Here is a 23,995-nt window from a genome sequence, read left to right on the forward strand (position 1 = left end):
ACGAATTAATTTCGTCTTGTGGGGCACCACTGTATTTAGTTACTTAACTGCAGCAACTGCCTATAGGGGGAGAAGTTCCTTGATTTCCACCAAAAAGATATTCATTTATCCCATTCTTAATTACACATTATTGACTAGCAAGTAAGTCCTGCTTCAGCATCGCAGCTTCTCTTAAAATTCCTAGCAGAGGAAATAATGGAGCCCATTCAATCCAGTGGCAGGACTGCAGTTAAATAAATGGTTACATCAGACATGGGTAGTCTCCAAACCTGCAAAAAAATGCTCAGAATGATGGGAAATCAAACCAGTGTGTGTGTGTGTGTGTGTGTGTGTGTGTGTGTGTGTGTGTACGCACGCGCCAACCTGATTTCTAAGATTTGCATGGTGCTGGTGGTGTACCTTGTACCACCTACCAAGTGACAGCATGACAGCGACTAGCAAAAGTCACCACCACATCTTAGGATGGAATGCCACAATTCATGACACTGTACTGACCTTATCTGAAAACATTTGTTTGTCAAAAAAAAAAAAAAGGATGAATCCCAAAGAGTAGTTTTAGCAGAGTTAAGTGCAATAAACAGGGCTCAACATGTGTTAGGAACAGCTAATATAATGACTTACTTTACCATAGTAGCTGAATTAGGGGAGGCCACATGCTGTTTAAACTCATGTGCAGACTCTCATTATTTTGATTGTAGTTACTTTACATTAGTATTATAGCTTGCTACTATTTAGGTTCCTTTCCTCTTTGTCATCCAATGTAAACAGTTTCTGGTCTTTGAACACGTACACAGATCTGGACTTATTCTTATGTACATGTTCAGTGGAGGAAACTGTATGTGATAATGATACGTAATAAATGTCAGTGCATGGGCAAGAGAAAAGTTAAATCTTGGGAAAAGTTAAAAATTGACTTCGATTGTGTATTAGGAATGCAACATTTGCTTCTTACTGCAATAAAGTGCAATATTTATGTCATTTTAATGACCACAAAGTAAGAGCTTTAAGAAAATATAAAGTTAGCTTCCTAGAAGAGTATACTTAAGTAGGCATTAACAAAATAATACAAAGGAATACAAATAACATGAAGGGTAATGTTCATAGGGACACAAAATCTGAAAATATAGCTGAACAGTTAGGGATATAGAACAGAATAATATGATTAAAAAGCACCATTCTTAAGTTGAAAAGACTCCGCCATTAACTTTTCAAATATACACTCTGATAATTCTTCAGTCGACAAAAGTTTTTTTAATCTTCTACACTTTTTCTTTTCTTACCTTTTTTTTGCAAGTGAGAAACATACTAGTGCAAGACTCAAGCACTGTGCAAAACCTGCCTTTATTTAGTCTGAGCATTTATACCCAGAATATAGCAAACCCTTCCTTTTAAAAATCCCTATTCCTGGATTTAATCTCTGTAGAATGTACACTCTTGTCTTTGCAAACCAAGGTAATCACTGCATTAATACATACTGAGAATGTGTATGTTTGATCTATGATCAAAAGGGCTTCTTGGTATGAGATACTTTTTTTATTGACCTTACATCAGTTTTGAATGGTGCACGTGTGTTTAAATCACATCTCTTCCCAGCGAACGAGACAGAAACATGATGGGGAAATGATCAGATTCCTGACTCCAGTTATTTTACAAAGAAAAGCAGTGATTTAAATGCAATACATGTGCCCCATTTAAAACTGATACTTGGATAGCTGTACTCAGATACAAAACTTATTATAAGAAGTGGCCCTGAGTTACAGAAGAATCTGACCTTGTGCGTGTATGAATTGCACTTGCTGTTTACAGGTCTGTCTGCACTAGGAATGGGAATCTTGGGCTCTCCAGAGGTTGCTGGACTACAACTCCCATCATCCCTGGCCATGTTTGCTGGAGGCCAATGGGAGACGAGTCTAACAACAGATGGAGGGTTGCAGATTCCACCACCCTGATCTGCACCAAGTGTCTGTTCACTCATGTGTGCTCAGGGCCACTTCATACATTATCTCTACGAAGGAAAAAAAAAATCTCATCTCTGTGGCAGAATATGCATGTTCACTGTAACATTTCAAGGGTGGTAGGAGTGCTTTGCAGGGGGCAGGGAAGAGGCAGCCTGTATGCACAGTGTCTACTCAGTCCATGTACACCGAGTAAAACCACATTACATGCCCAACACTACAGTGCCCATGCATTTGCCTACACAGATATTATTACTGCCAGCTGGGGGAAATGTACCATGTAAAACAGCCTTAACCTTGCAGAGCTAGAAGCAATTCCTGCTCCTCTAGTTCATCCTTGAATTCTCAGATCTGAGGCCAAAGCAAACACTATAGTATACTAAGCAAATCCCAAGTAGTGCTGACTGGCATGCCAGTTCTTCTCGAACCTAGCATTGCTGTATCCGCATTCCAGTAACTGTAAAATAAAGCTAGGCAGGCAAGGTGGTGAGACTGGAGAACTGCAATAATCATCACGAGAGGAGGGGGCTGCAGCTCAGTGGTAGAGCACATGCGTTGCATGTATAAATGTCCCAGGTTCAATCTTCAGCATCTCCAGTTAAATAATCCCAGAGAGCAGGTGGGCTGGGGAGGACCCCTGCCTGAGACCCCGGAGAACGGCTGCCTGTCAGAGTGGGATAGGTGGAGCACTGATCCGACTCAGTATATAAGGCAGCTTCATGTGTTCATATTAAATAAGCCAGTACAAAAGGATGTGCAAAAGCAATGTCATGGCACACTGACTCTCCCTTCAGACACGCTCACACTCACCATCTCAAAAGGAAAATGCATCAATATGTAACCTTAAGCAAGTGCTGATTGCCTTTAAGGACACTCTTGTTCAGCTTAAACAAGACAAAATAGTTTCTTAGATAAGAGTACTGGGAACATGCCTCTGAAGGTATGCGGGAGGTCACTTCTCTGAAGAGTTTTAATAAAGCAGCCTTCATGTCAATGCATTTAAGGAGACACACAGAGCCATTTTTTTCCTATACCTTACTACTAATTATCTATAGTACAAATGTTCAGCCAGCCATACCTCCTGGGTGTATGGTTTGCAGCAATGCATATACCTGTTGGGTGTCTGTTGGGGGGTGGGGGTGGGCGGGCGGAGAGTATTATTTTTTTTGGTACAGTACTTGGCTGCCCTCAGACAGTTTCTGCCCTTTCTGTTAGTCCAAGGTAGGCAAGGAAGGAGTGCTTCGGCGAAGTGTCGTCCGGCCGTACAGTCTGTGGCCTGGGCGCATGGAATGTGATCTCAAAGTGGTTCTTGGGGAAAAACATGGTTAAGGGAATGAGGTGGGCAAATTCAGAGTTCCGGTACTTGTCAAAGCACAGGGAAGTGCCATTGATGGCCAAGGCCTTAAGTGCCAGGTTTGGCTCTGCCCCGCCGCCGTGGGCAGCCGACATGGCCACTGTCTGCAGCGCCTGGGAGGCAGACATCACCGAGAGAGGAGACAAGAGGCTCCGGGGGCTGTTGGCAGCTAGGAGAGGGCCGGCTTCCTTGGAGGTTGCCCCTTGGCCCTTCTTCTCCTCTTCGGAGCAGTCCCCGTTTTGGTGCTTCTTCACATGGCGGCTGAAGACAAAAGGGTGGGTGGTCTTGAAGAGGCACTCTTCGCAGCTGAAAGTCTGGCGGGGAGCGTGCTTGAGCTTCTTGTGCAGGTTGAGATTGTCTTTGCGTTTGCAGCTGTAGCTGCACTGGTCACAGTGGAAAGGGCGCTCCCCAGTGTGTACGCGCACATGCTCTATCAGCTTGTTGGCCGTCTTGGAAAGGTAGCCACACTGGTCACACTTGTAATGGTTGCCAAGGCGATGCTCCCGGATGTGCATTTCCAGCTCCAGCTGATTGGCTTTCACTGCCTGGCAGATCCGGCACTTGTATTCCATTTTGTAGTGGGTCTTCAAATGGCATTCCATCGCTGCGGGGCGGTTGGTGGAGTAAATGCAGAATGGGCACCTGCCGGGGGGAGGGGGAAACCAAGAACAACCGCCAAAGAAATATTGAAACACAGGGTCTGGGCAATCATTCTTCCAAACATTTGCCATTCCACACATTCATGACATTCAATTTCTCCCCCCAAACTATGACTAGTCCTTGGCTGTTTAAGACATGAAATGCCAAGCTACTGCTATAATGTAAGCTGACATGCAAATGCAGAAGTCTTTAAGGTGAAACATTTTGGGCTCGGGTTTTTTTTTTTGGGGGGGTGTTATTTCAGGTTAAAGAAATAGGTACCCAGATTGTGAGTGACCCTCTGCTATAATGTCACATTGAGCAGTTTAAAATTGGAAATTCAAAAATAAAATGTGACTTGATTGTTTAAAAAAACAATAACAACAAAAACACACCAATGCAATGTGAGAAGCAGCCTTCAGTATTTCACACTCAAAGGAGTGTTTCATTATTTGAACTTATTTCCACCCTTACCGAGAAGCAATAACTGGCTTATGTTCAGTGTATCAAATCAAACCAGAATTATTCAGCTGGTAAACTAAACTACAATAATGCTTCAACTGTCTAGCTGATGTGAAAATATTCTCACTAATCTCAGGTGTGCTTCATATGCACTGTTTTGAGGGCCCCCAAGGAGAAGATCACAGGCACTTTGCTCCTCTCATCTCCATTCATATATTGGTGCAGGTTGGCAGTTAAGCCAAAGTTTGGCTTAGCATATAATCCAAACCACAAACCAGGGTTAAATTCTCTCTTTAAGCATGATCTGTAGTCAGGGTTTGTCTCTGGCGTACTGTGATGTGAGAACCAGACTACAGAATCCACAAGGTCCCCTGACTCTCTCCAATTTCAGCCAAATCATGAAACCTCTGTAGACCTCTGGAAACAGTACCTAAGAGGATTGCTACAGCAGAAGAGACAGGCCATCTCGATTCCCGCCCCTGTATTTCAGCTCCACGTAACAATGGGCAAAAGTCAACCAGCACTGAACAAATTTACATCAAAAAAACACGTTAGTACGTTCGTTTTGGTTAATTCTCTGCCACTGAAAATAATGAAACTTCAAAGTGCCTAATATTTGCTGTATCTATTTTCAGTGATTCAGTTTCAAACTCTGGACTAAATGGTCTGATGGAGGCCGCCCCCCCCCCCCTAGATGTCAATGTCTATTGCTTTACTTTTGCAGCCCAACAATGGAGGTAGAACACTGATGGAGTAGCTAGTAGCTTTTGAGAGCCTTATCCTCCAGGAAATTGTCTGACCCTGTTTTCAAGCCATCCAAGTTGCTGGCCATCACTGATTCTTGTGGGAGCAAATTCCATAGTTTAACTATATGCTGTGTAAAAAAAAGAGTACTTTCTTTTGCCTATGCTGAATCTTTGGCTTTGTTGGATGTCAATGAGTTCTAGTGTTGTTAGAGGAGAAAAGCTGTATCCTGTCCTTTATAGATGGGTTTTGTTGAGTAGTGAATGTAAAATGTGATTTTTAGAGTAAACTTCCCTGGCTCTGTCTCTCCAGGCAGAAATGGGTCCTGTTCAAATTTGTTGCTCTCCCCCCTCCCATTACTATTCCCACAATATTTGAGGTACTTAACACAGTAAAAGATTGTGTACTTGCTTTCCTTACTTGAGCCCACCGGTGGGGACAGTGTGGCATTTCTTGTGCTCCAGTAACTGCTCAGGAGTCTTCATGAACTTGTGGCACACATCACATTCAAACATCCGTGTAATCAGGTGGATTTGCAAATGGCGCTCAAACATGTTTTTTGTTTTGCAGACAAAGTTACAGAAAACACATTCAAAACCTGCAAGAGGAAATCACAGACACTATTACCTAAGTCGCACACCAAAGCCTTGCGCAAGTGGAGGGACTGACTTTGCATCCATTTCACCGACTCCTTACCTTTTTCTGATTTTTCTTCCGTGTTCAATAAGGTCTGACTACCAGGCACTACGGAAATAACTAGCAGGTTGTTTGAAGCCTTGGGCTTGGGGCTGGTCTCTGCATCTTCTTTGCTGTTGGCAGAATCGCTAAGTGCTGACAGGGAAGAAGACGAAGGGCTGTTTGAGTCGCTTGGAGTCTTCCTCTCTTCACCTACGGAGAAAACCAACCAACAGAACCCAAAGCATTAGCTTGCTTATTAGTATCAGGGTTGTTTAAAATTTATGCCCCAAATGCAGGCAGAGATCCATGTGCTGCAGTAGCTGTTCTTGCATATCTGCACACACATCTCTACGCACATGGTGCGGTGCTCATCCTGCCCACCTGATCTGGCCAGTTACACCAGTTGTTTCACATGAGAATGAACATCCTCATCTAGAGCAACCAAGTTTTGTGCAACTATCTGCCCATGGCTGGAACAGAGCCTCAGACTTGTAGCCAGGTTCTCTGTTGCTGTAGATGCAGGATTCTTAATAGGAGGTTGAGCTCCCAAGGGCTTCTCCTTGCAATAAGAGGTGTGCCTTCCCTCCTTGAGGCTGGAACTATGGACACTACAGTAATTTGCTGACAGAATGCTCTGTTCTTAGGTTGATCCTCGTGTGGCTGGTGGATAGATGCTTCTGAATATGGGCAGAAGCTGGGACAAGATGACCTGTGGTTGTTGGTAGCTTTGTAGTTCTAGTCCACCCAGTGTCACCTTCCTGTAGACATGTCTTGGAAGCAATGCAATTATCTATGAGAGCCTTCTTTGTCCTACTTGCACTGAATTACAGATTTAATGGAGCTCTCTTCAGAAAGGCATGATCTCCCCATTCTTCAATTGATTAGTAGAGACAGAGACACACACTGAAAGATAGCTCAGTATGTAGCAGGGGACTCTTAATCTCAGGATCATGGGTTCAAGCCCCATACTGGACAAAAGATTCCCGCATTAAAGAGTTTCAGACTAGATGACCCTTGTCCCTTCCAACTCTACAATTCTATGACTAGAGTGAAGCTTCTACTTGGATTCCAGCCTTTCTAGGATCCCCCTTGTACTTCCTCCTACAGCAGCATATTTATTCATTTTCATTCATTTCCCGCCTTTCCTGCAAGGAGCTTGAGGTGGAGTACAAAGTTCTTCCCCGTCCTATTTTTTAATAACTCTGTGAGGCAGGTTTCGGTTGATGGATAATGACTGGTCCAATGTCACCCTGTGAGCTTTACAGCTGAGTGGCGATTCAAACTCTGGTCTCCCAGGTCTTAGTCCAACACCCGAACTACTCCACCACACTGGCTCAAATAGTTGCGGAGAATGGAAACCAGCACTGGTCTAGTGTTAACAAAACACCTGCAACTCATCCCTATTTCCATTGATGAGAAACTGTGAAGTCACTGAAGTCATTTCTACCCACGGATGTAAGGTCACTTCCTCATGCTTGCAAAAGGTAAGAGGGAGGATGCCTACATTATACTATACAAAGCATTTGCAAAGGAAGGTCACACGTAGATAGTGTGAAGAGGTGTTAGTGAGTCCTTGCCTTCTCTTATCTAGTGGAAGCAATTAACACTCACAAACTCTTCACACAGCAGCCTCAGATTTTTAAGGTTCATTCTAAACAGAATGATAAACTATGCAGTTTTAACACATGATATAGATTAATCTTAAAAACAGTTTGGTCTTAATCATGCACTTGAAGTTTCTGTCAGTGGAATTTTGCAGACCACTGTATCCAACCAGGAGGGCCTCAGCCAACATTTCGGTGGAGAAGTTGGGAAGGAGAGAGATGGCCGTAGGAGACAAGCCCAGATCTGGGGTGATCACCTGCATGCTTGGTGGCGACATGAGCCTTCATATCTGACTCCTCCATGGTAACAAAGTCACAGGCTGTGCAGCAAATAGAAAACATCCACTGTTCTTTATCCACATGAAGCGACATATGACTGACAAACTGGACATTCATCTCGGTTTCAAATCCACACACATGACAACTGGAGGCAGGAGAGAGTTAGAAAGATTAAGGAGCGTGCATTTACGGAAATGCTTTGTGACAGATACACATCACTTTTCTTCATTCAACCTGACCAATTCCTGTTTTTACTAACTTTGTCTTCTTCTCTCTGTTTAAATAGCACTGGGATATTCTTTTGTCTGCTGAACTGTTTCTGAACTGACAGCCATGCCAAGATGATTAAGGGCAGGCACAAGGCAACAATCCCAAACACGCTATAATGATGCTAAATAATCATAAAGTTAATTAAAAACTACAGGTTCCAGATGCTGCACATCACCTAGCTATTTCCTTTGGGCAATAAGATGTGCTGCAGCCTTGCCAAGATGTTTAGTCAGGCTGCTACGTGGACAAATGGAGAGCTTGCTGCAGACTTCGCAAGCAGCTCCCAAGCTTTGGAAACAATCCCATGTGAGGTTCGGATCTTGTGCAGAAATGCCGGGCAAATTCAACAGAAGCAAGCCAAAATGGGCTCAGGGAGCACTCATCAGCTCTGCAGACACCAGCACTTCCAAGAGGCATTTTGCAATCAGCTTCTAGCCCTGCTGGCATTGGCAACTAATAAAAAAGGTTTAGGGGCTTGGTTTGGCCTTCAAACTCCTAAGCAGCCCATGACCAGATTCTGTTGCTTAGTATGAGGCCCTCCTTGCTTTCTGACCCAGTCTTGTTGGGACAAGACAAGCGAAAATGATTTTTCATTCCTGATGCTCAGATTATGGAATGGCCACTCCAAAGAGGCGCACCACTGCCCTATTTGATTAATACACCAAAACCGGTTTTATTCCCTGGTGGGTGTTTTTTGTTTAAAAGGAAATACCTTTTTAATTTATCTATTTTACTGCTAGTGCTGTTTTCTGGTTTATTGCATTTTACATTGTTTTTAAACTGCATTATTTATTTCAAATTGTTCTAAACTGTCTTGCATTGGCTTTTGCTTAGAAAGGCAGGATAATACACTTCCGTATGTATACATACTATAGCTGATGTTCTTTACAGGATCTCACAAGTTTTACACAAGTCAAAACACTGAAAACTACATCTCTCATTCCAGTCAGATTTGTCAACATTCATTTCCAAGCCTGGGCTGGCAGGTCACCTAACGCCCAGTCTGCACAATCAGCTTGGGGATAGCTATTTGCAAAAGCAGTGACACTCCATGACCAGCATTTGGGCTACACAGACTCACCACTCCCAGCATACCATGGCATGCTGTCAGGGCAGTTTACAGTGGTGTGATTTATATGGGAGATATGCATGGCAAGCAGTTACATAGGAATGACCCATGCCATGGGGTCCAGTGTTGTTTGGATTCCAAGTGGGCACTGTGCAGTTGCTTGCTTGAACTGGATAAGCACAGCACACTCTGTAGGCAGCATACTCTAGCTTCTGTCATCAGTCAGTGTACCAAGGGCCACTGGGAAGTTGCTCCCCCAGGAAGAACATTACAACAAGGGGAAGACCAACCTGAACCCATCCATTGGCCAAAGGAGGAGTAGCTGCAGGGATCTTACTTCCTCCCTCTGCCAGAAGGAACACTTGCAAAAAACTCTGAACTAAGAATTAGTGCATGTGTTTGCTTTCCCCTTCCTCCCTCTTCCTCCCTTTTCCTTTTGTGTCATGTCTTTAAGTTGTGAACCTGAGAGTAGGGAGCACCTCATTAGTGACAGACAAATAGCCCAGTGGCAACTGCTTATGTGACTACTGTGGCAGGTTACAACAAATGGCAATATTGTCACTTGCTGCATCCTGGTTCATCCTACATTTCAAAGGGCTTTCAGAAAATGGAAAGCTGTGACTCAACAAGTAGATATTATATGGATGCCTGACTAAGTCCACCTATTCAGGTGGCAGGAGGAGGGCACATACTCTGCTAGACCAGTCTCTAAGTCCACAAGTGATAGGTTATTTGGCTAAGCATTCCAGGATATTAGTGGGAAGGTGCAGTGGATGTGTGGGGTATACAGAATGGATTCAGAAGCAGGCTCGGAAATGCTGGAAGTTGGCCGTCAAATCTCTGGATTCAGATTTTGAGCTGAGAGTAATTCAAGAGTTACACATTACTTCTGCCCTTGAGGTGCTTATATCTACCACATCTGCCTGCAAAATCCCCATTGCCCTCACTCTGGGCCACTGCTGAGGTTAAATGCAGACAAGTCAAATGCACCTGCCAGGTTCTCCTTCAAAAGCAAACCCGACTGAGTTTGTTCTTTTGGTTTTCCTAGAGAGAGAGAAGCAGAAAAGGCAGCTGGCGCCGGAGTCTCTGGGCTTGGCTTTCTCCCGGGTCCTCACCTGTAGTAATAAGGGTGCTTCTTTCCATCACTGCCTTCGGAAGTGACAGCGCTGACAATGTCCTCAGTGTCTGTACTCACCAGCTTCACGGAATGGACAGTCAGGTGCTGGTTCAGGTTAGCACGGCACTTAGCAGCATATGGGCACAAATGGCATTTGTATTTTCTCTCTTCTGGAAAGAAACATTAAAAGACTTTGAGGGGAAGCTTTGCATGCGTGCAAACACACCTCACATTTGTATCCCCACCATGGAGCTGAGGCAACGGCATGGGAATCGTCAGCATTTCCTCAGAGTGGCTTCCACCCACACAGAGGCACCCTGGCAGAAGGAGGGAACATCCTCTATCTGTCTTCAACAGCATCAAAGGCATGTTGCTAACAAAAACAATAAAAACAACAACAAAGGACATGGTCTATCACTGTATGGGTGTGTGACTCTCTGCATGGTCTGGATTGCCACAGAGAAAATCAGCCTCGTGAACATGCAAAGTGACTAATGCAGAATTTATGTCCCACATTAAATTAAGAAAAACACCATCTTCACCCATCAGAATAATCCTAACCAACATTAGGCATGATCTAGCAAAAGTTAAAACACTTTTGAGCCTCACTGTTTAAATGGGAGAGTTAAGCACTTGCTTAGCTATCTCCCACTGAAATAGGTAGGGTTTAAAAGCTCTTAACTTTTTTAAAAGGCCCTTAACTTAGTATGGTTCATGTCCCTTGTTTAAAAGTGTAAAAAAAGTGTAAAAAGTTCAGAAAGCTCTTGGCATTATATCAACAGTTACTATATTCATAGGATATGTTCAGACTAAGTATTGTATAAAAATGAGAAGAGATGAAAAGCTACCTTTTATCATATCAAGTAGTTCAATTATGTCCCTCTGGGCATGAAAGCATGCAACTGTGACACATTAAACTAAATATTTAGCCCAGCAAGAGGTACCAGTTCACCCATCACAAGTTTCTCCAAGCACCTTGCTGTTTTTTAAAAAAACACCCCAGCAAGACAATATAAAAGAGGCTATAATTTGCAATGGTAGTTCACTTATCTCTGAGAACAGCCCCCAGGAAGTACATTACAGTCTTGAGTGCCTGAAATACATTTTGTGTTTGATCACCAGTTCACTTGTGATGGCCAGCAAATTCTTAAGTAGGAAATATTTGGGTGAAAGCTCAGTGTAATTCTTTTGCAATGAAATCTGAAGATATGGCTGCAGCAACTCTAAAGGTGAAGACAATCATGGGGGGTAGGGAGGGGATAGACAGTGCACATAGCATCTTAGTGAGCCTGGCTGTGCAATAGAAATGATAGGCATTCACACCTGCAGAATGAAGTTCAACTGACCAGATTGCCCCCACCTGTTGCTTCAGCTGGGCTGTTTTCCTTATTAATAAGCATATATATATATATATATATATATATATGCTTTCGTAGATTTTCACGGGTACAGGAATGCAGGTTTTGGTGTCTTCGGGTGTCTTCCCGTGTAAGAGTTGGGGTGTCTAGGCGACGTTTCGACGAGGTCTCACTCGTCATCTTCAGGCTGGTGCTTACGGCTTCTTGTTACTGGAACAGAGCAGGATCTCAGTGTTTGAGTTCCTATAAATACTGTTGAGGGGGTGTGGTGTATTCTGGGCAGAGAGGAAGTTCCCAGGATAGTGTGACTTTTCTTCTTTTGTTCCTTAATTACTAGTAATTAAGGAACAAAAGAAGAAAAGTCACACTATCCTGGGAACTTCCTCTCTGCCCAGAATACACCACACCCCCTCAACAGTATTTATAGGAACTCAAACACTGAGATCCTGCTCTGTTCCAGTAACAAGAAGCCGTAAGCACCAGCCTGAAGATGACGAGTGAGACCTCGTCGAAACGTCGCCTAGACACCCCAACTCTTACACGGGAAGACACCCGAAGACACCAAAACCTGCATATATATATATATATATATATATATATATATATATATATATATATATATATATGTTTTCGTAGATTTTCACGGGTACAGGAATGCAGGTTTTGGTGTCCTCGGGTGTCTTCCCGTGTAAAAGTTGGGGTGTCTAGGCGACGTTTCGACGAGGTCTCACTCGTCATCTTCAGGCTGGTGCTTTCGGCTTCTTGTTACTGGAACAGAGCGGGATCTCAGTGTTTGAGTTCCTATAAATACTGTAGAGGGGTGTGGTGTATTGCCTCAAAAGTTCTGGGCAGAGGGGAAGTTCCCAGGCTAGTGTTCTTTTCTTCTTTTGTTCCTTAATTACTTGAGGGATATCTTGAGTGATTTCTTGAGTGATATTCTGAGTACCACTTAGGTGGGTCATTAGGTGTGGATTAGTTGCTAAAGCCTTCGTGTCTTGACCTCTTGAATTTGTGAAGAGTTTTTCTGGGAAGATGGCTGTACTGCACTTAGTTGTGCTTTGGCTTGGCTTCGTGTATAGGGGCGAGCTGTGGTTTTGTGCCCTGTGCCAGCCAGATCTGTGTAGGGATTGCAGGGGGGTGCAGCATCCGGAGTTGCCACTATGGTTTGGTTACTGGATGGTGTCTGTAATTTATCTGTGGAGAGGGTCTGGGTTTGGGTCTGGTGTGGTTGATTGGTGGTGGCGTTCTGTGTGCCTCTGGATCTGGTGTCGGTTTTTGTGGGGAGGGCTAATTTCCAGATGTCTGGCAGGCGGGACGTGTCGTCACGCTTGTTCATGTTGTGAGGGTGTTTCTCTATCTCGATGGCTTCCATGATTATTCTCTTGTGGTGATGTTCCATGTTAAAGAGCAATTTGGAATCTGCAAAATTAATTTCGTGTCCTGTTTCTTTCATGTGTTGGAAAAGAGAGGAAGATTTTTCTTCTTTTTTGACGGCATTCTTGTGTTCTGCGATACGTGCATTTATTCGTCTGTTTGTTTGTCCAATGTACGTGGCTGGGCAGACTTTGCAGGGTATTTCATAGACCCCTTGGTTTTCCAACTGGATTTTATCTTTGGGGTTTCTGAGGATATTGGCTATTTTTTGGTTGGTGCAAAAGGCTGTTTTGATATTGTGTTTATGGAGGATTTTGCTAATTTTATCTGTAGTGCCCTTGATATAAGGAAGGAGGGCCATGCCATTGTTTTCTTCCGTGTCTTGGTTTTTGGGTGGTGTTTCTTTTTGGATTAGCTTCTTAACCCTGTTTTGCTGGTATCCATTGGCGATTAACACATTTGAGAGATTCTGTAACTCAGTTGTCAAGTGGTCTTTGTCAGCCAGGCGTTTGGTTCTGGAGATGAGGGTCTTGTTCCTACGCAACTGCCGAGACAACAACTTAATTCCCACATGCTTCCAACTTAAATTCCACTCTAAAACCCCAGCTACCGAAAGGATCCTGAAACGAACTGAACTATCCCTAATCAGAAACGAACTACATAAGAAAAGATACCTACTAAACCAAACCAACAAAGATCTGCTCACTCTTCACCTCAAACTCTGTAACAAAATCCACCCTGCACTCTGGGACAAATGCAAACAACTAGCCGTCTGGAGAGCTGAAACTGAGACCTCACATAAGACAGACACACACACCAACAAACTCCACAAACTAGAGAGACGCCAGAAGCCCAGCCACCCTCCACAACAACCCATGAAACAAACAGTACATAACATATCAGACAGGATCCTCACCTCAACTGAAACCAAAGTACTCTCCAAAGGTTTCAACTTTGCAGTTACCCCGAGACGCATCCCCACGGAAAACATCATATGCGGAGTCGAAGCTAGCCTAACCAAAATCAACCCAGATGAAGCCAATAAAATCAGACTTGAAGTCACCAACATCCTCTGCTCCAGCAAACCACCCAGAAGCAATTTACACAAAGAAGAACAGAAAGCACTCACCAACCTGAGGAAAGACAACAACATAATCATTCTCCCAGCAGACAAAGGTAATGCCACTGTTGTGATGAACACATCGGACTACCAAGCAAAACTATCAAATCTACTCCAAGACCCTACCTACCAACCTATAAAAACAGATCCCACCACCTATCTGGAAAAAACCACCAAATCCAAAATAAAAGCCTCTCCTATTAGTGAAGAAATCCAGCTAAGAATCATCCCCAGAGAAAAATCATCCAGATGCCCCAAACTCTACGGCCTCCCCAAGATACACAAAGAAGGAACACCACTCAGACCAATAGTCAGCTCCATAGGCTCACCTCTACAAAATCTCGCTAAATTTCTCGCTAAGCAACTTCAGCCCTATGCAGAATCCATCTCTTCACACGTTACAAACTCCTTCCAGTTCATAGAAACAATAAAGAAGCAAAACCTACATCCCGATGACCTACTTGTGAGCTTCGATGTTGTATCTCTCTTCACACAAGTGCCCATTAATGAAGCCTTGACAGCCATTCAAAACAAATACAATCCCCCCGAATACATCCTGGACCTGACCAACCACTGCCTAACCAACACGTACTTCATCCACAATGGACAAAGATACAAACAGATAGAAGGAGCACCTATGGGATCACCCCTCTCACCGGTCATCGCAAATCTGTACATGGAACACTTTGAAACCAATGCTTTAGACAAGTCAGAACACAAACCCAAACTTTGGCTCAGATATGTTGACGACACCTTTGTAATTTGGCCACACGGGAAAGAAAAACTAGATAGCTTCCTCACACATCTCAACAGCCTACACCCCAAAATACAATTCACTATGGAAATAGAAGCCAACAACCAGCTTCCCTTCCTTGACGTCCTAATCTACAAAAAACCTGATGGCTCCCTAGGACACACTATCTACCGGAAAAAAACACACACCAACCGCTACTTACATGCTCAATCACACCACCACCCTGCACAAATAAACTCCGTAGCCAAGACCCTCATCTCCAGAACCAAACGCCTGGCTGACAAAGACCACTTGACAACTGAGTTACAGAATCTCTCAAATGTGTTAATCGCCAATGGATACCAGCAAAACAGGGTTAAGAAGCTAATCCAAAAAGAAACACCACCCAAAAACCAAGACACGGAAGAAAACAATGGCATGGCCCTCCTTCCTTATATCAAGGGCACTACAGATAAAATTAGCAAAATCCTCCATAAACACAATATCAAAACAGCCTTTTGCACCAACCAAAAAATAGCCAATATCCTCAGAAACCCCAAAGATAAAATCCAGTTGGAAAACCAAGGGGTCTATGAAATACCCTGCAAAGTCTGCCCAGCCACGTACATTGGACAAACAAACAGACGAATAAATGCACGTATCGCAGAACACAAGAATGCCGTCAAAAAAGAAGAAAAATCTTCCTCTCTTTTCCAACACATGAAAGAAACAGGACACGAAATTAATTTTGCAGATTCCAAATTGCTCTTTAACATGGAACATCACCACAAGAGAATAATCATGGAAGCCATCGAGATAGAGAAACACCCTCACAACATGAACAAGCGTGACGACACGTCCCGCCTGCCAGACATCTGGAAATTAGCCCTCCCCACAAAAACCGACACCAGATCCAGAGGCACACAGAACGCCACCACCAATCAACCACACCAGACCCAAACCCAGACCCTCTCCACAGATAAATTACAGACACCATCCAGTAACCAAACCATAGTGGCAACTCCGGATGCTGCACCCCCCTGCAATCCCTACACAGATCTGGCTGGCACAGGGCACAAAACCACAGCTCGCCCCTATACACGAAGCCAAGCCAAAGCACAACTAAGTGCAGTACAGCCATCTTCCCAGAAAAACTCTTCACAAATTCAAGAGGTCAAGACACGAAGGCTTTAGCAACTAATCCACACCTAATGACCCACCTAAGTGGTACTCAGAATATCACTCAAGAAATCACTCAAGATATCCCTCAAGTAATTAAGGAACAAAAGAAGAAAAGAACACTAGCCTGGGAACTTCCCCTCTGCCCAGAACTTTTGAGGCAATACACCACACCCCTCTACAGTATTTATAGGAACTCAAACACTGAGATCCCGCTCTGTTCCAGTAACAAGAAGCCGAAAGCACCAGCCTGAAGATGACGAGTGAGACCTCGTCGAAACGTCGCCTAGACACCCCAACTTTTACACGGGAAGACACCCGAGGACACCAAAACCTGCATATATATATATATATATATATATATATATGAAATGCGAAACTTTTCTGGGAACTGAGGGGCAGAAGTTTCTTGGCGACATCATGAAGTGCCAGCTAATCAGCGCTGCACACATCCAGCTCCCTGTGCTCAGCCACGTTCAGTAGGTTTGAAATGAATCATCTTCTTTGGTGATCACTCGTAGCCAAGTAAGATTGTCTTCTATGAACATTAACAGTGGGTCTGTAAGTGACTGTGGAGGCCAATTCTGGATCCACACGTCCTTCCACAGTGGGGATATAGGTTTCTGGGTGGGAGCGGATCATGGTGAGGGTTTGCCAAACATGCCTTCCTCTTAGCACATTTCTCCCTTTTGTCCTGAGTTTGAGCGTCTTCAAAGTCCATGACACCTTTGGTAAAGGCTGTTCTCCAATTGGAGCGCTTGCAGGCCAGTGTTTTCCAATTGTCGGTTTTTATCCTACATTTTTTCCGATTTGCCTTGAGAGAGTCTCTAAACCTCTTTTGTTGACCACCAGCATTACGCTTTCAATTTTTAAGTTTGGAATAGAGTAGTTGATAATGAGGCATCCAAACAACATGACCAGTCCAACGAAGTTGATGTTGAAGAATCAATGCTTCAGCACTAGTGATCTTTGCTTCTTCTAGTACACGGGTGGTGCAGCAGACTCCCCCCCCCCCGCTTGTTGGTGCAAGCTTTTCATAAGCTTCTGCAAAGTTATTTAGAATGGTTTGGAGGTCATCCTTTGAATGTGCCCACACTACGTTGTCATCAGCATGCTGAAGCTCTATGATGGAAGTTATGGTGACCTTACTCTTTGCTTTCAGCCTACTCAGATTAAAGAGATTTCCATCTGTTCGATATGTGAGTTCTACCCCAGTGGGGAGTTTCCCTTCGACAATGTGTAGGATCATGGCAATGAAAATAATAAATAGAGTTGGGGTGACACCTGATCCCACTGTGAATGGTTCACTTTGAGAGCTGTTGTTAACTGCAATAGTTGCTGTCATGTTATCATGGAGGAGTCGAAGGATGTTCACAAATTTATCTGGGCAGCCGATTTTTAGAAGGACAGTCCACAGGGCATTACGATTTACACTGTCGAAGGCCTTAGGTCAATAAACAGGGTTGGTTTTGCTCTCTGCTTTTTCTTGAAGCAGTGAAGATCATGTCCACTGTCACCCTAGGAGGCCGAAAACCATTTTGGGATTCAGGAAGGGTAGCCTCGGATAGGGTTAGGAGATGGTTTGCTAAAATCCTTGCAAAACTTTTGCCGGCTGCAGCTAATAAAGAGATGCCTTGATAAGTTCCCACAATCCATTCTGTCACCTTTTTTTAAAAAAAAGGTTGATAATTTTAGCATCCCTAAAGTCTGCTGGGATCTCCCCCCCCCCCAATTTTTTTTGATGAGCTTGTGAAGTTGTTGTGTTAGTTCAATTCCACCCACTTTGAAGACTTCAGCAGGTATCCCATCAGGTCCGCTGGCTTTGTTGTTTTTCATTTGGTTAATACCTATACACAACTCACCCAGATTAGGAGATACTGCAAGTTCATCTCTTAATTTGTTTTTATGGAAATTGTGAGAGGACCTCTCTAGCTACGGAGGAGTTGTGGTTAAGGAGATGCTGGTAATGTTCTTTCCAGAGCAGTGCAATAGCTTCTTTATCTTTTAGAAGTGTGGTACTGTCTGTTGAGTGTAGGAGGCATATGCCATGATTTATTGGCTCACAGATGGTCTTTGTGGCTTTAAAGAAACTCTGTGCATCATGAGTGTTGGCTAAGTGCTGGATCTTGTGAGCTTCTTTTAATTCACCAGGTGTTCTTTAGTTCTCTGGTTCTTCATTGAACCTCAGCCTTAGCATAGAGTTTTTTCTTAGTAGCACAGTTGCTCTTTGCTAGATCTGAAAGGCCTTCCATTTCTTGTCAATAATGCCTTCAGTCTCACTATTGTTCTCATCAAGCCAGTCCTGGTGTATCTTGGTTTGGTATCCAGTAGTTTGTTCACAGGCTGCAATAATGGATGTTTTTATCTTGGTACAGTGTTCCTTGATGTTATCAGGGAACTCCAAAAGCAGATGGTCCTTAAGAGTCATTTGGAAGCAATCCCACTTAATAGGATCTTGAAGGGCTTGAGTGTTCATTTTGCGCCTTGGTTTCCTTGAAGCTTGCGTTGAGGTATAATCTTGATAGCCATTGTGGAATGTATGAATATAGTGAGGGGGGCTTTCAGACAGGCTGCGCAGCTCTCTCTATAGGTTATATCTTAATAATATTAAAACTTTCATTTCTATCTTATCACTGACTTGTAGTGCTTAAAAATGATTTGAACTATTAGCTTGTGGCACACAAACAGATGGTATCTGTAGGAATGGCCTGGCATTGTTTTCAGAAGCTGCAATCTGTTGCTCAGTAAATTCCCAGAATTTGGATTTCAGACAGCATGTTTGAACCTCAACTGGGGATTTATTGTGAAAGATGTAAGGTCCTTAAAAATTGGGTCCAACAGTGTAAACTTATACATGCTACTTCTGAGTAGGCATGTTCAGTTCAGTGGGGCTTATTCACAGGTAAGTGGGTACAGGATTGTGGCCTATAACCTATTCAAATAGCCTGGTTAGCTTAAAAGCCTTTACTAAATGTCTTAATATAACACAGATGTGCTAAAGACTTACCCCCTAATTAGTAACTATGCAGCTTAAAACATCACATCAATTTTACCTAAGCACTGAAGCTGAAGTATTGCTCTAGAACAAATCCTTCAGAATATTTTGAGCATAGATGTACAGAACAAAATGTTAACAGGATCACCTGTGGTTATCTATCCACGTGTAATGTTTTCTTATAGTTGCTTTGAGACAAACAGCATTTCAGTACAAGGAAGAGGGTAATAGTTCAATTAGCTGAGCTTATGTGAAAATCTATTATGTTCTTTCCTTTTCTAAAAAATCACATTACTGGTTATCTATCTTGGTATTGTTATACTTGGTGTCGTTTTATTTCAGCAATGTAAGTAGGCTTTGATTGATCCCTATATATTTTGAAGTGTTTTTAACACATGCACTGATTGTGGGAGTACAGATGTCATAACATAATCGGGGTAGGGGACTATCTCACAGGTTTATGTGAGAAGACTTGAGCAGAAGTTTAATAATAAAGGCAAATGTCTTAATTCCATTGTGATTGTACCAGTGAAATAAAAACTGCTGCTGCAGGGAAGGCCCCTGCATCCAACACACAATGCTAGTGCATTATACAAGCCCTACCAAACTGATAATGATCAGCATGATCAAGCACCAAAACCAGATGCCCCAACTTTTGGATAATTTTTAAAAATAATAATATAAAAAACTATGAATTTTAAGGAGAGAGACCCATTGACTACGAGTGTTGCAAAGTGTACAGAGGATAGATCAATCCACCGTTATTTGCATGCAAAGAAATGTTCATTGTTTCCACGGAAAAAAATGGAGTGAAACGGCCCAACACTATTTTTAAAAAGTGTTACCTGTGTGCAGGGAGAGATGTCGGGACAACGTCTGCTGTCGGCCAAACACTTTTCCACACACATCACAGGGAAAGAGCTGGTCATTAAATTTCCAAGATGGTAACCCATTTCCAGCCTCCAGCCCTATCTTCTCTGCTTCTATTCCCCAAGAAAGGAGAAAATACAGTTCTAATATTAATGACTCAAAGGCATAACTTGATTCCACACTATGTGTCACTGGATATGTCATGAGCAACACAATGCCACTGTTCCAAACTGTCAGCTGTGGCACATGGATACGATTCTTGTGTGGCACCAGTCAAGGCATAATCCTAACCCTGCTTACCTGCACGTAAGCCTCACTGAATTCACTAGAACTTACTTCTCAGTAGACATGGTTAGGATTGCTGCCTTAGACAACGGATTCCTTTATTGCACTAACCATACTAACGTTAGGCAGGCCAGGAGCCTCCTTGGAGACCTTGTTACAATCATGTTAAAAGCATGGCTTGAAAACATAGGAGCTAACTCCTAAGGGGTTCGGGGGCCCCCAATAAAATATTTGAGGGAGTCAGGTCCCCCCAAAGTTGATGGGCATTGCCATTCAAATGGTGTGCATGCAGCGTGTCATGTGATCAATTATGCGGGGCGGGGCTTACCTGCCCCCCACCGCAATATTTTATTAAACTTGGCACCCTTGCTGAAAGCAACTCTGTACAGTGGTAGGGAAGTCACATAGCATGCATTAGCCTCAAACTCTCAGGTAAGACTCTGGAAGCTGGATGCCACCGCACAAGTGCTCTCTTTTATGGTTCTTCTTTGCATCTGCTTTGTAAACAAAAGCTCCCAGGTCCAATCCCCAGCATCTCCAGGTAGGGTTGAAAAGGTCCTGTCTGAAACCAGGGAGAGCAGTTGCCAGTCCGTGTAGGCAAGTATAGCCTCTTTTACTGACAATTTCAGAGTAGCTGGAGCATCTTAGTCTGCAACCGCTTTTATTTCTTAATTTTAATCAAAATTTTACTCCTGTGGAATCAGTACTATTGAGCAGTTCCCTTTTAATGCACAGATACTTCCACTGAAATTAAGCCTTTCCCCTTGCATAGCACATCCTATGCCTCTACTCCCCAATATGATCTTAAGGTTGCAAAACTGTTGTGGTTATCCCATCCTTCCTTACAGGAACAGGGCATTCTTCAGAGGGTCAAATAATCAAAGCCACAATTATCTGTGGTGTTTCATTAACATGGGTGTACTTGGTACTGCTGGATATTCAAACATAAATTGAACTGGCCTCACCGCTGATGAAATGCAAATCCTACAGTGGCAGATTTGTTTTTCAAGGTGGTTTTCATGAAATACCAATACTGTAGTTACAGCGGTCAGAATTCACCTCACCGCACGTGCTCTCATAGTGGCTTTTAACACTTACAAAAGGAATTCTGTTTCATGATACCAGCTGTTAAGAGTTATGCCTATACAGTTGTGTAGCATCTTTCATTCACTTCATTGCTCCAAATGTTCCAACACTGAGAAGTTTAAGCCATAAATAACAGAGGAAGGCAAAACAGAACAGGCTAAATTGCTGAGCTGTGTGACTGCTCTTCTGAAGTAATCGTTTATAGACTTGGTGATTTTTAAGGCAAGAAGGTAGCCATTATGGTACTTAAACCTGACATTCTGCTTCAAAGGTGTTGTAAAAATCCACCTAGCAATTCCTGCATCTAGCCCATCTGTTCTGGTTGAAATGCAGCACATCCCAACTTGATTTAAAGACCTGTAGTGATGCAAACCACCACAACTAGCACTCTTCTCTCCTTCAGGCTCCCCACAAATACGTTATTTTAAAAAGTGATGCTAAAACAGATTTTTGTTAGCTTGTCAAATCACCCATTTCCCCCACCTCTTGCTAACTCTGTGGTGACAGCATGCTAGGAAGATTTGAGTTGTTTGAAGGGATGGGGTCCAATGTGTGATTGAATATGCAACTCACTCATATTTGGGGACTTGTTTGAGCAGGCTGGCTCCAGATCCATTCTGTGTGAGAACCTTTAGACAACCTAAGGCCCTGCAGAATAACTCTGAAAGTCACCATGCAGTGGTTAAAACTAGTTGTCTGCATCTACCCTTTGCCATAACCCAGAATTTTAAATTTATTTTCCTTTACTGGAACCTCTGCTTAACTTAGAAATAAAGAGAATGCTTCTAATAGATTGTGAACCTCTCATTATTGTGACTGTATTTATATAATCGTTTTGATATTTATGTTGTAAAAATATGATGTTACCTGTTGTCTGGTATGTTGTAAACCACCCTGTGGTTTTCTAACAAGGGCAGTATATACATTTAATAAATAAGAGTCTGGAGAGGGTATCCTGCCTGCAGATACCATCCTATCAGGAGGTCCATTCCACACAGTGCCAGAACTGGGCCTTCAGTGTGGTGGCCCCTCTCCTCTGGAATTTCTTCCCCTTATACATGGAAGTCATCTTCTCTGCTGCCTTTTCAGCTCCTGCTAAAGAATTCTTCTTTTAACAAGTCTTTTAAATAGAGATATTTATTCCCGTTAGAACCTATATTGGATTTGAATTGATCTTATGTATGTTGTTTTAAATTTTGTGGGGGGCGGGCGGGCTTATGTTTTTATATATGACACTGTTTAATGTTTTTATTCTATTGTAATTCACTTCAAGATGCTTCATGTTAAGCGATTCATAAATGGAAAATATTAATAATAATGTTACGTTTTATTGTCTCACATCTGTAGGTAAATAAAACCTGAACAAATAAGCTGGAAGGAGTTGCATGGCAACTATAAGATGTGAGCCCCCTACAGCCCCTTTACGCAAGCAACCATTGGTCAGGGCTCATGTGGCACTACAAAAAAAAAAAAAAAGCACTTCATGTATAAGCACTCTTCCTCTTACCCAGTTAAACAGCTCCTCCCACCCAACACACAGAAATCCATCTGTGCCTATATGGTCAGTCTCACAGATGATTTCTGCATGTGATATAAAGTGACTGCAAGCAAGGACATTCTGTTCTCCAGTTTGCTTCCGTACTGTTATTTTTAATGTATTGTACGATAAACAATGAAAAATAATAAAGTAACTGCCATAGCAGTAATGGACCTTATGGTAGCAACTAGTACTGCACTTGTGAATTGCAAGGTGCCACCAACCTTCCTGTTCAGCTGCTATCCAGAACTGCTCTTTTTTCCATTTATGTAAAGCTAGAACTATCTGGATTGACCGTCAGTCAAACAGTATACATGTGAATTATTGTAATTAATGCACGCAAGACCTCAAAGCCAGCTTAACAGAGCCGCAAGGATCTACGCAGCCATCACAACAGGCTATTTATTATAGGACACATCTCTCAAGAAAGCCACAGTTCATACAGCACCTGGAACAACAAAAGCTTGACACTTGAAGGGTGCCCTCTGGGTGTTACCATTATCTGCTATTTGTCTTATAATAATATAAATTATCCTTAATGTGTGATTACTCATGCTTCTTCCAAATTAGCCCTTCTGTAAAGTTTAAAAGGCAGGAGGAGGGGAAACAAGCTGAAGTATGTATCATGCTTCCCTGAAATCAATTGTGAGCCATTCTTCCTATGATTAGTCTTGAGTTCAAGACAGCGGTCATTTGACTCGGCTGCAATGATATTTTAGCAGAGCTTTCTGAGTGCTTAATCAAAACAGTGCTTCAACGGGAGGAATATGGTAATGATTATGAGAAAATGTCAAGTGTATGCCAGTTCCTAAAGCATGGTCACTACAAAGCTGAATTAATTTGGACACAAAGCAAACAAGCAGACTCAATTAAAAGCCAATACGTCTCTTTAACAATTCCTCTCAGCGTTAGTCACTAGCTCTCTCCTTGCCATAATAAAGTAGCTGAAACCAGAAACTATTTCCTGTGGAAAAGAATATCGCCACCGAAATCCCATAGGAAACAGCAAAAGTGTCCATTTTCAAATTTCCCCAAAGGTGCTGAAACCAGACTTTTGTAAAAGCTTACATTGCATCCATCTACAACACAAGTTTCTCTTGCTTTAAAAATTCCCTCTAAATGTCTGCTACTCAGAGGCAATCTTTTGGGAATTGGGTTGCCAATATTTTCTAATAGGTTTTCCTGGCCAACTTTGCTATGATGCTGTGCAGTGGGTCCCCCCCCCCCACCTCAGCTATGCACTTTCTTTGTAGGCGAGTGTCCTGACTCCTAGCAGAAACTGACCAT

At 42.9% G+C, this 23,995-nt stretch overlaps 1 protein-coding gene across 3 annotated transcripts in view; it reads right to left on the reverse strand.

Moving 5' to 3' along the window:
- Positions 1-357: 357 nt before the first annotated feature.
- The window catches only part of ZNF827 (zinc finger protein 827), a 116,516-nt gene continuing 92,878 nt past the window's right edge, over positions 358-23,995 (reverse strand). For all 3 annotated transcript variants that reach the window (XM_083519864.1, XM_083519863.1, XM_083519862.1), the window contains exons 9-14: positions 19,776-19,913; positions 10,170-10,341; positions 7,694-7,860; positions 5,851-6,042; positions 5,575-5,752; positions 358-3,951 (exon numbers count right to left, since the gene is read on the reverse strand). In XM_083519864.1, coding sequence (XP_083375990.1) covers positions 3,144-3,951; positions 5,575-5,752; positions 5,851-6,042; positions 7,694-7,860; positions 10,170-10,341; positions 19,776-19,913 — 1,655 coding nt within the window. In that variant the 3' untranslated portion in view covers positions 358-3,143. The remainder of the gene's footprint in view (positions 3,952-5,574; positions 5,753-5,850; positions 6,043-7,693; positions 7,861-10,169; positions 10,342-19,775; positions 19,914-23,995) is intronic.

Source organism: Podarcis liolepis (genome assembly GCF_965112155.1).
Source record: "Podarcis liolepis genome assembly, chromosome: 9".
Lineage (NCBI taxonomy): Eukaryota > Metazoa > Chordata > Lepidosauria > Squamata > Lacertidae > Podarcis > Podarcis liolepis.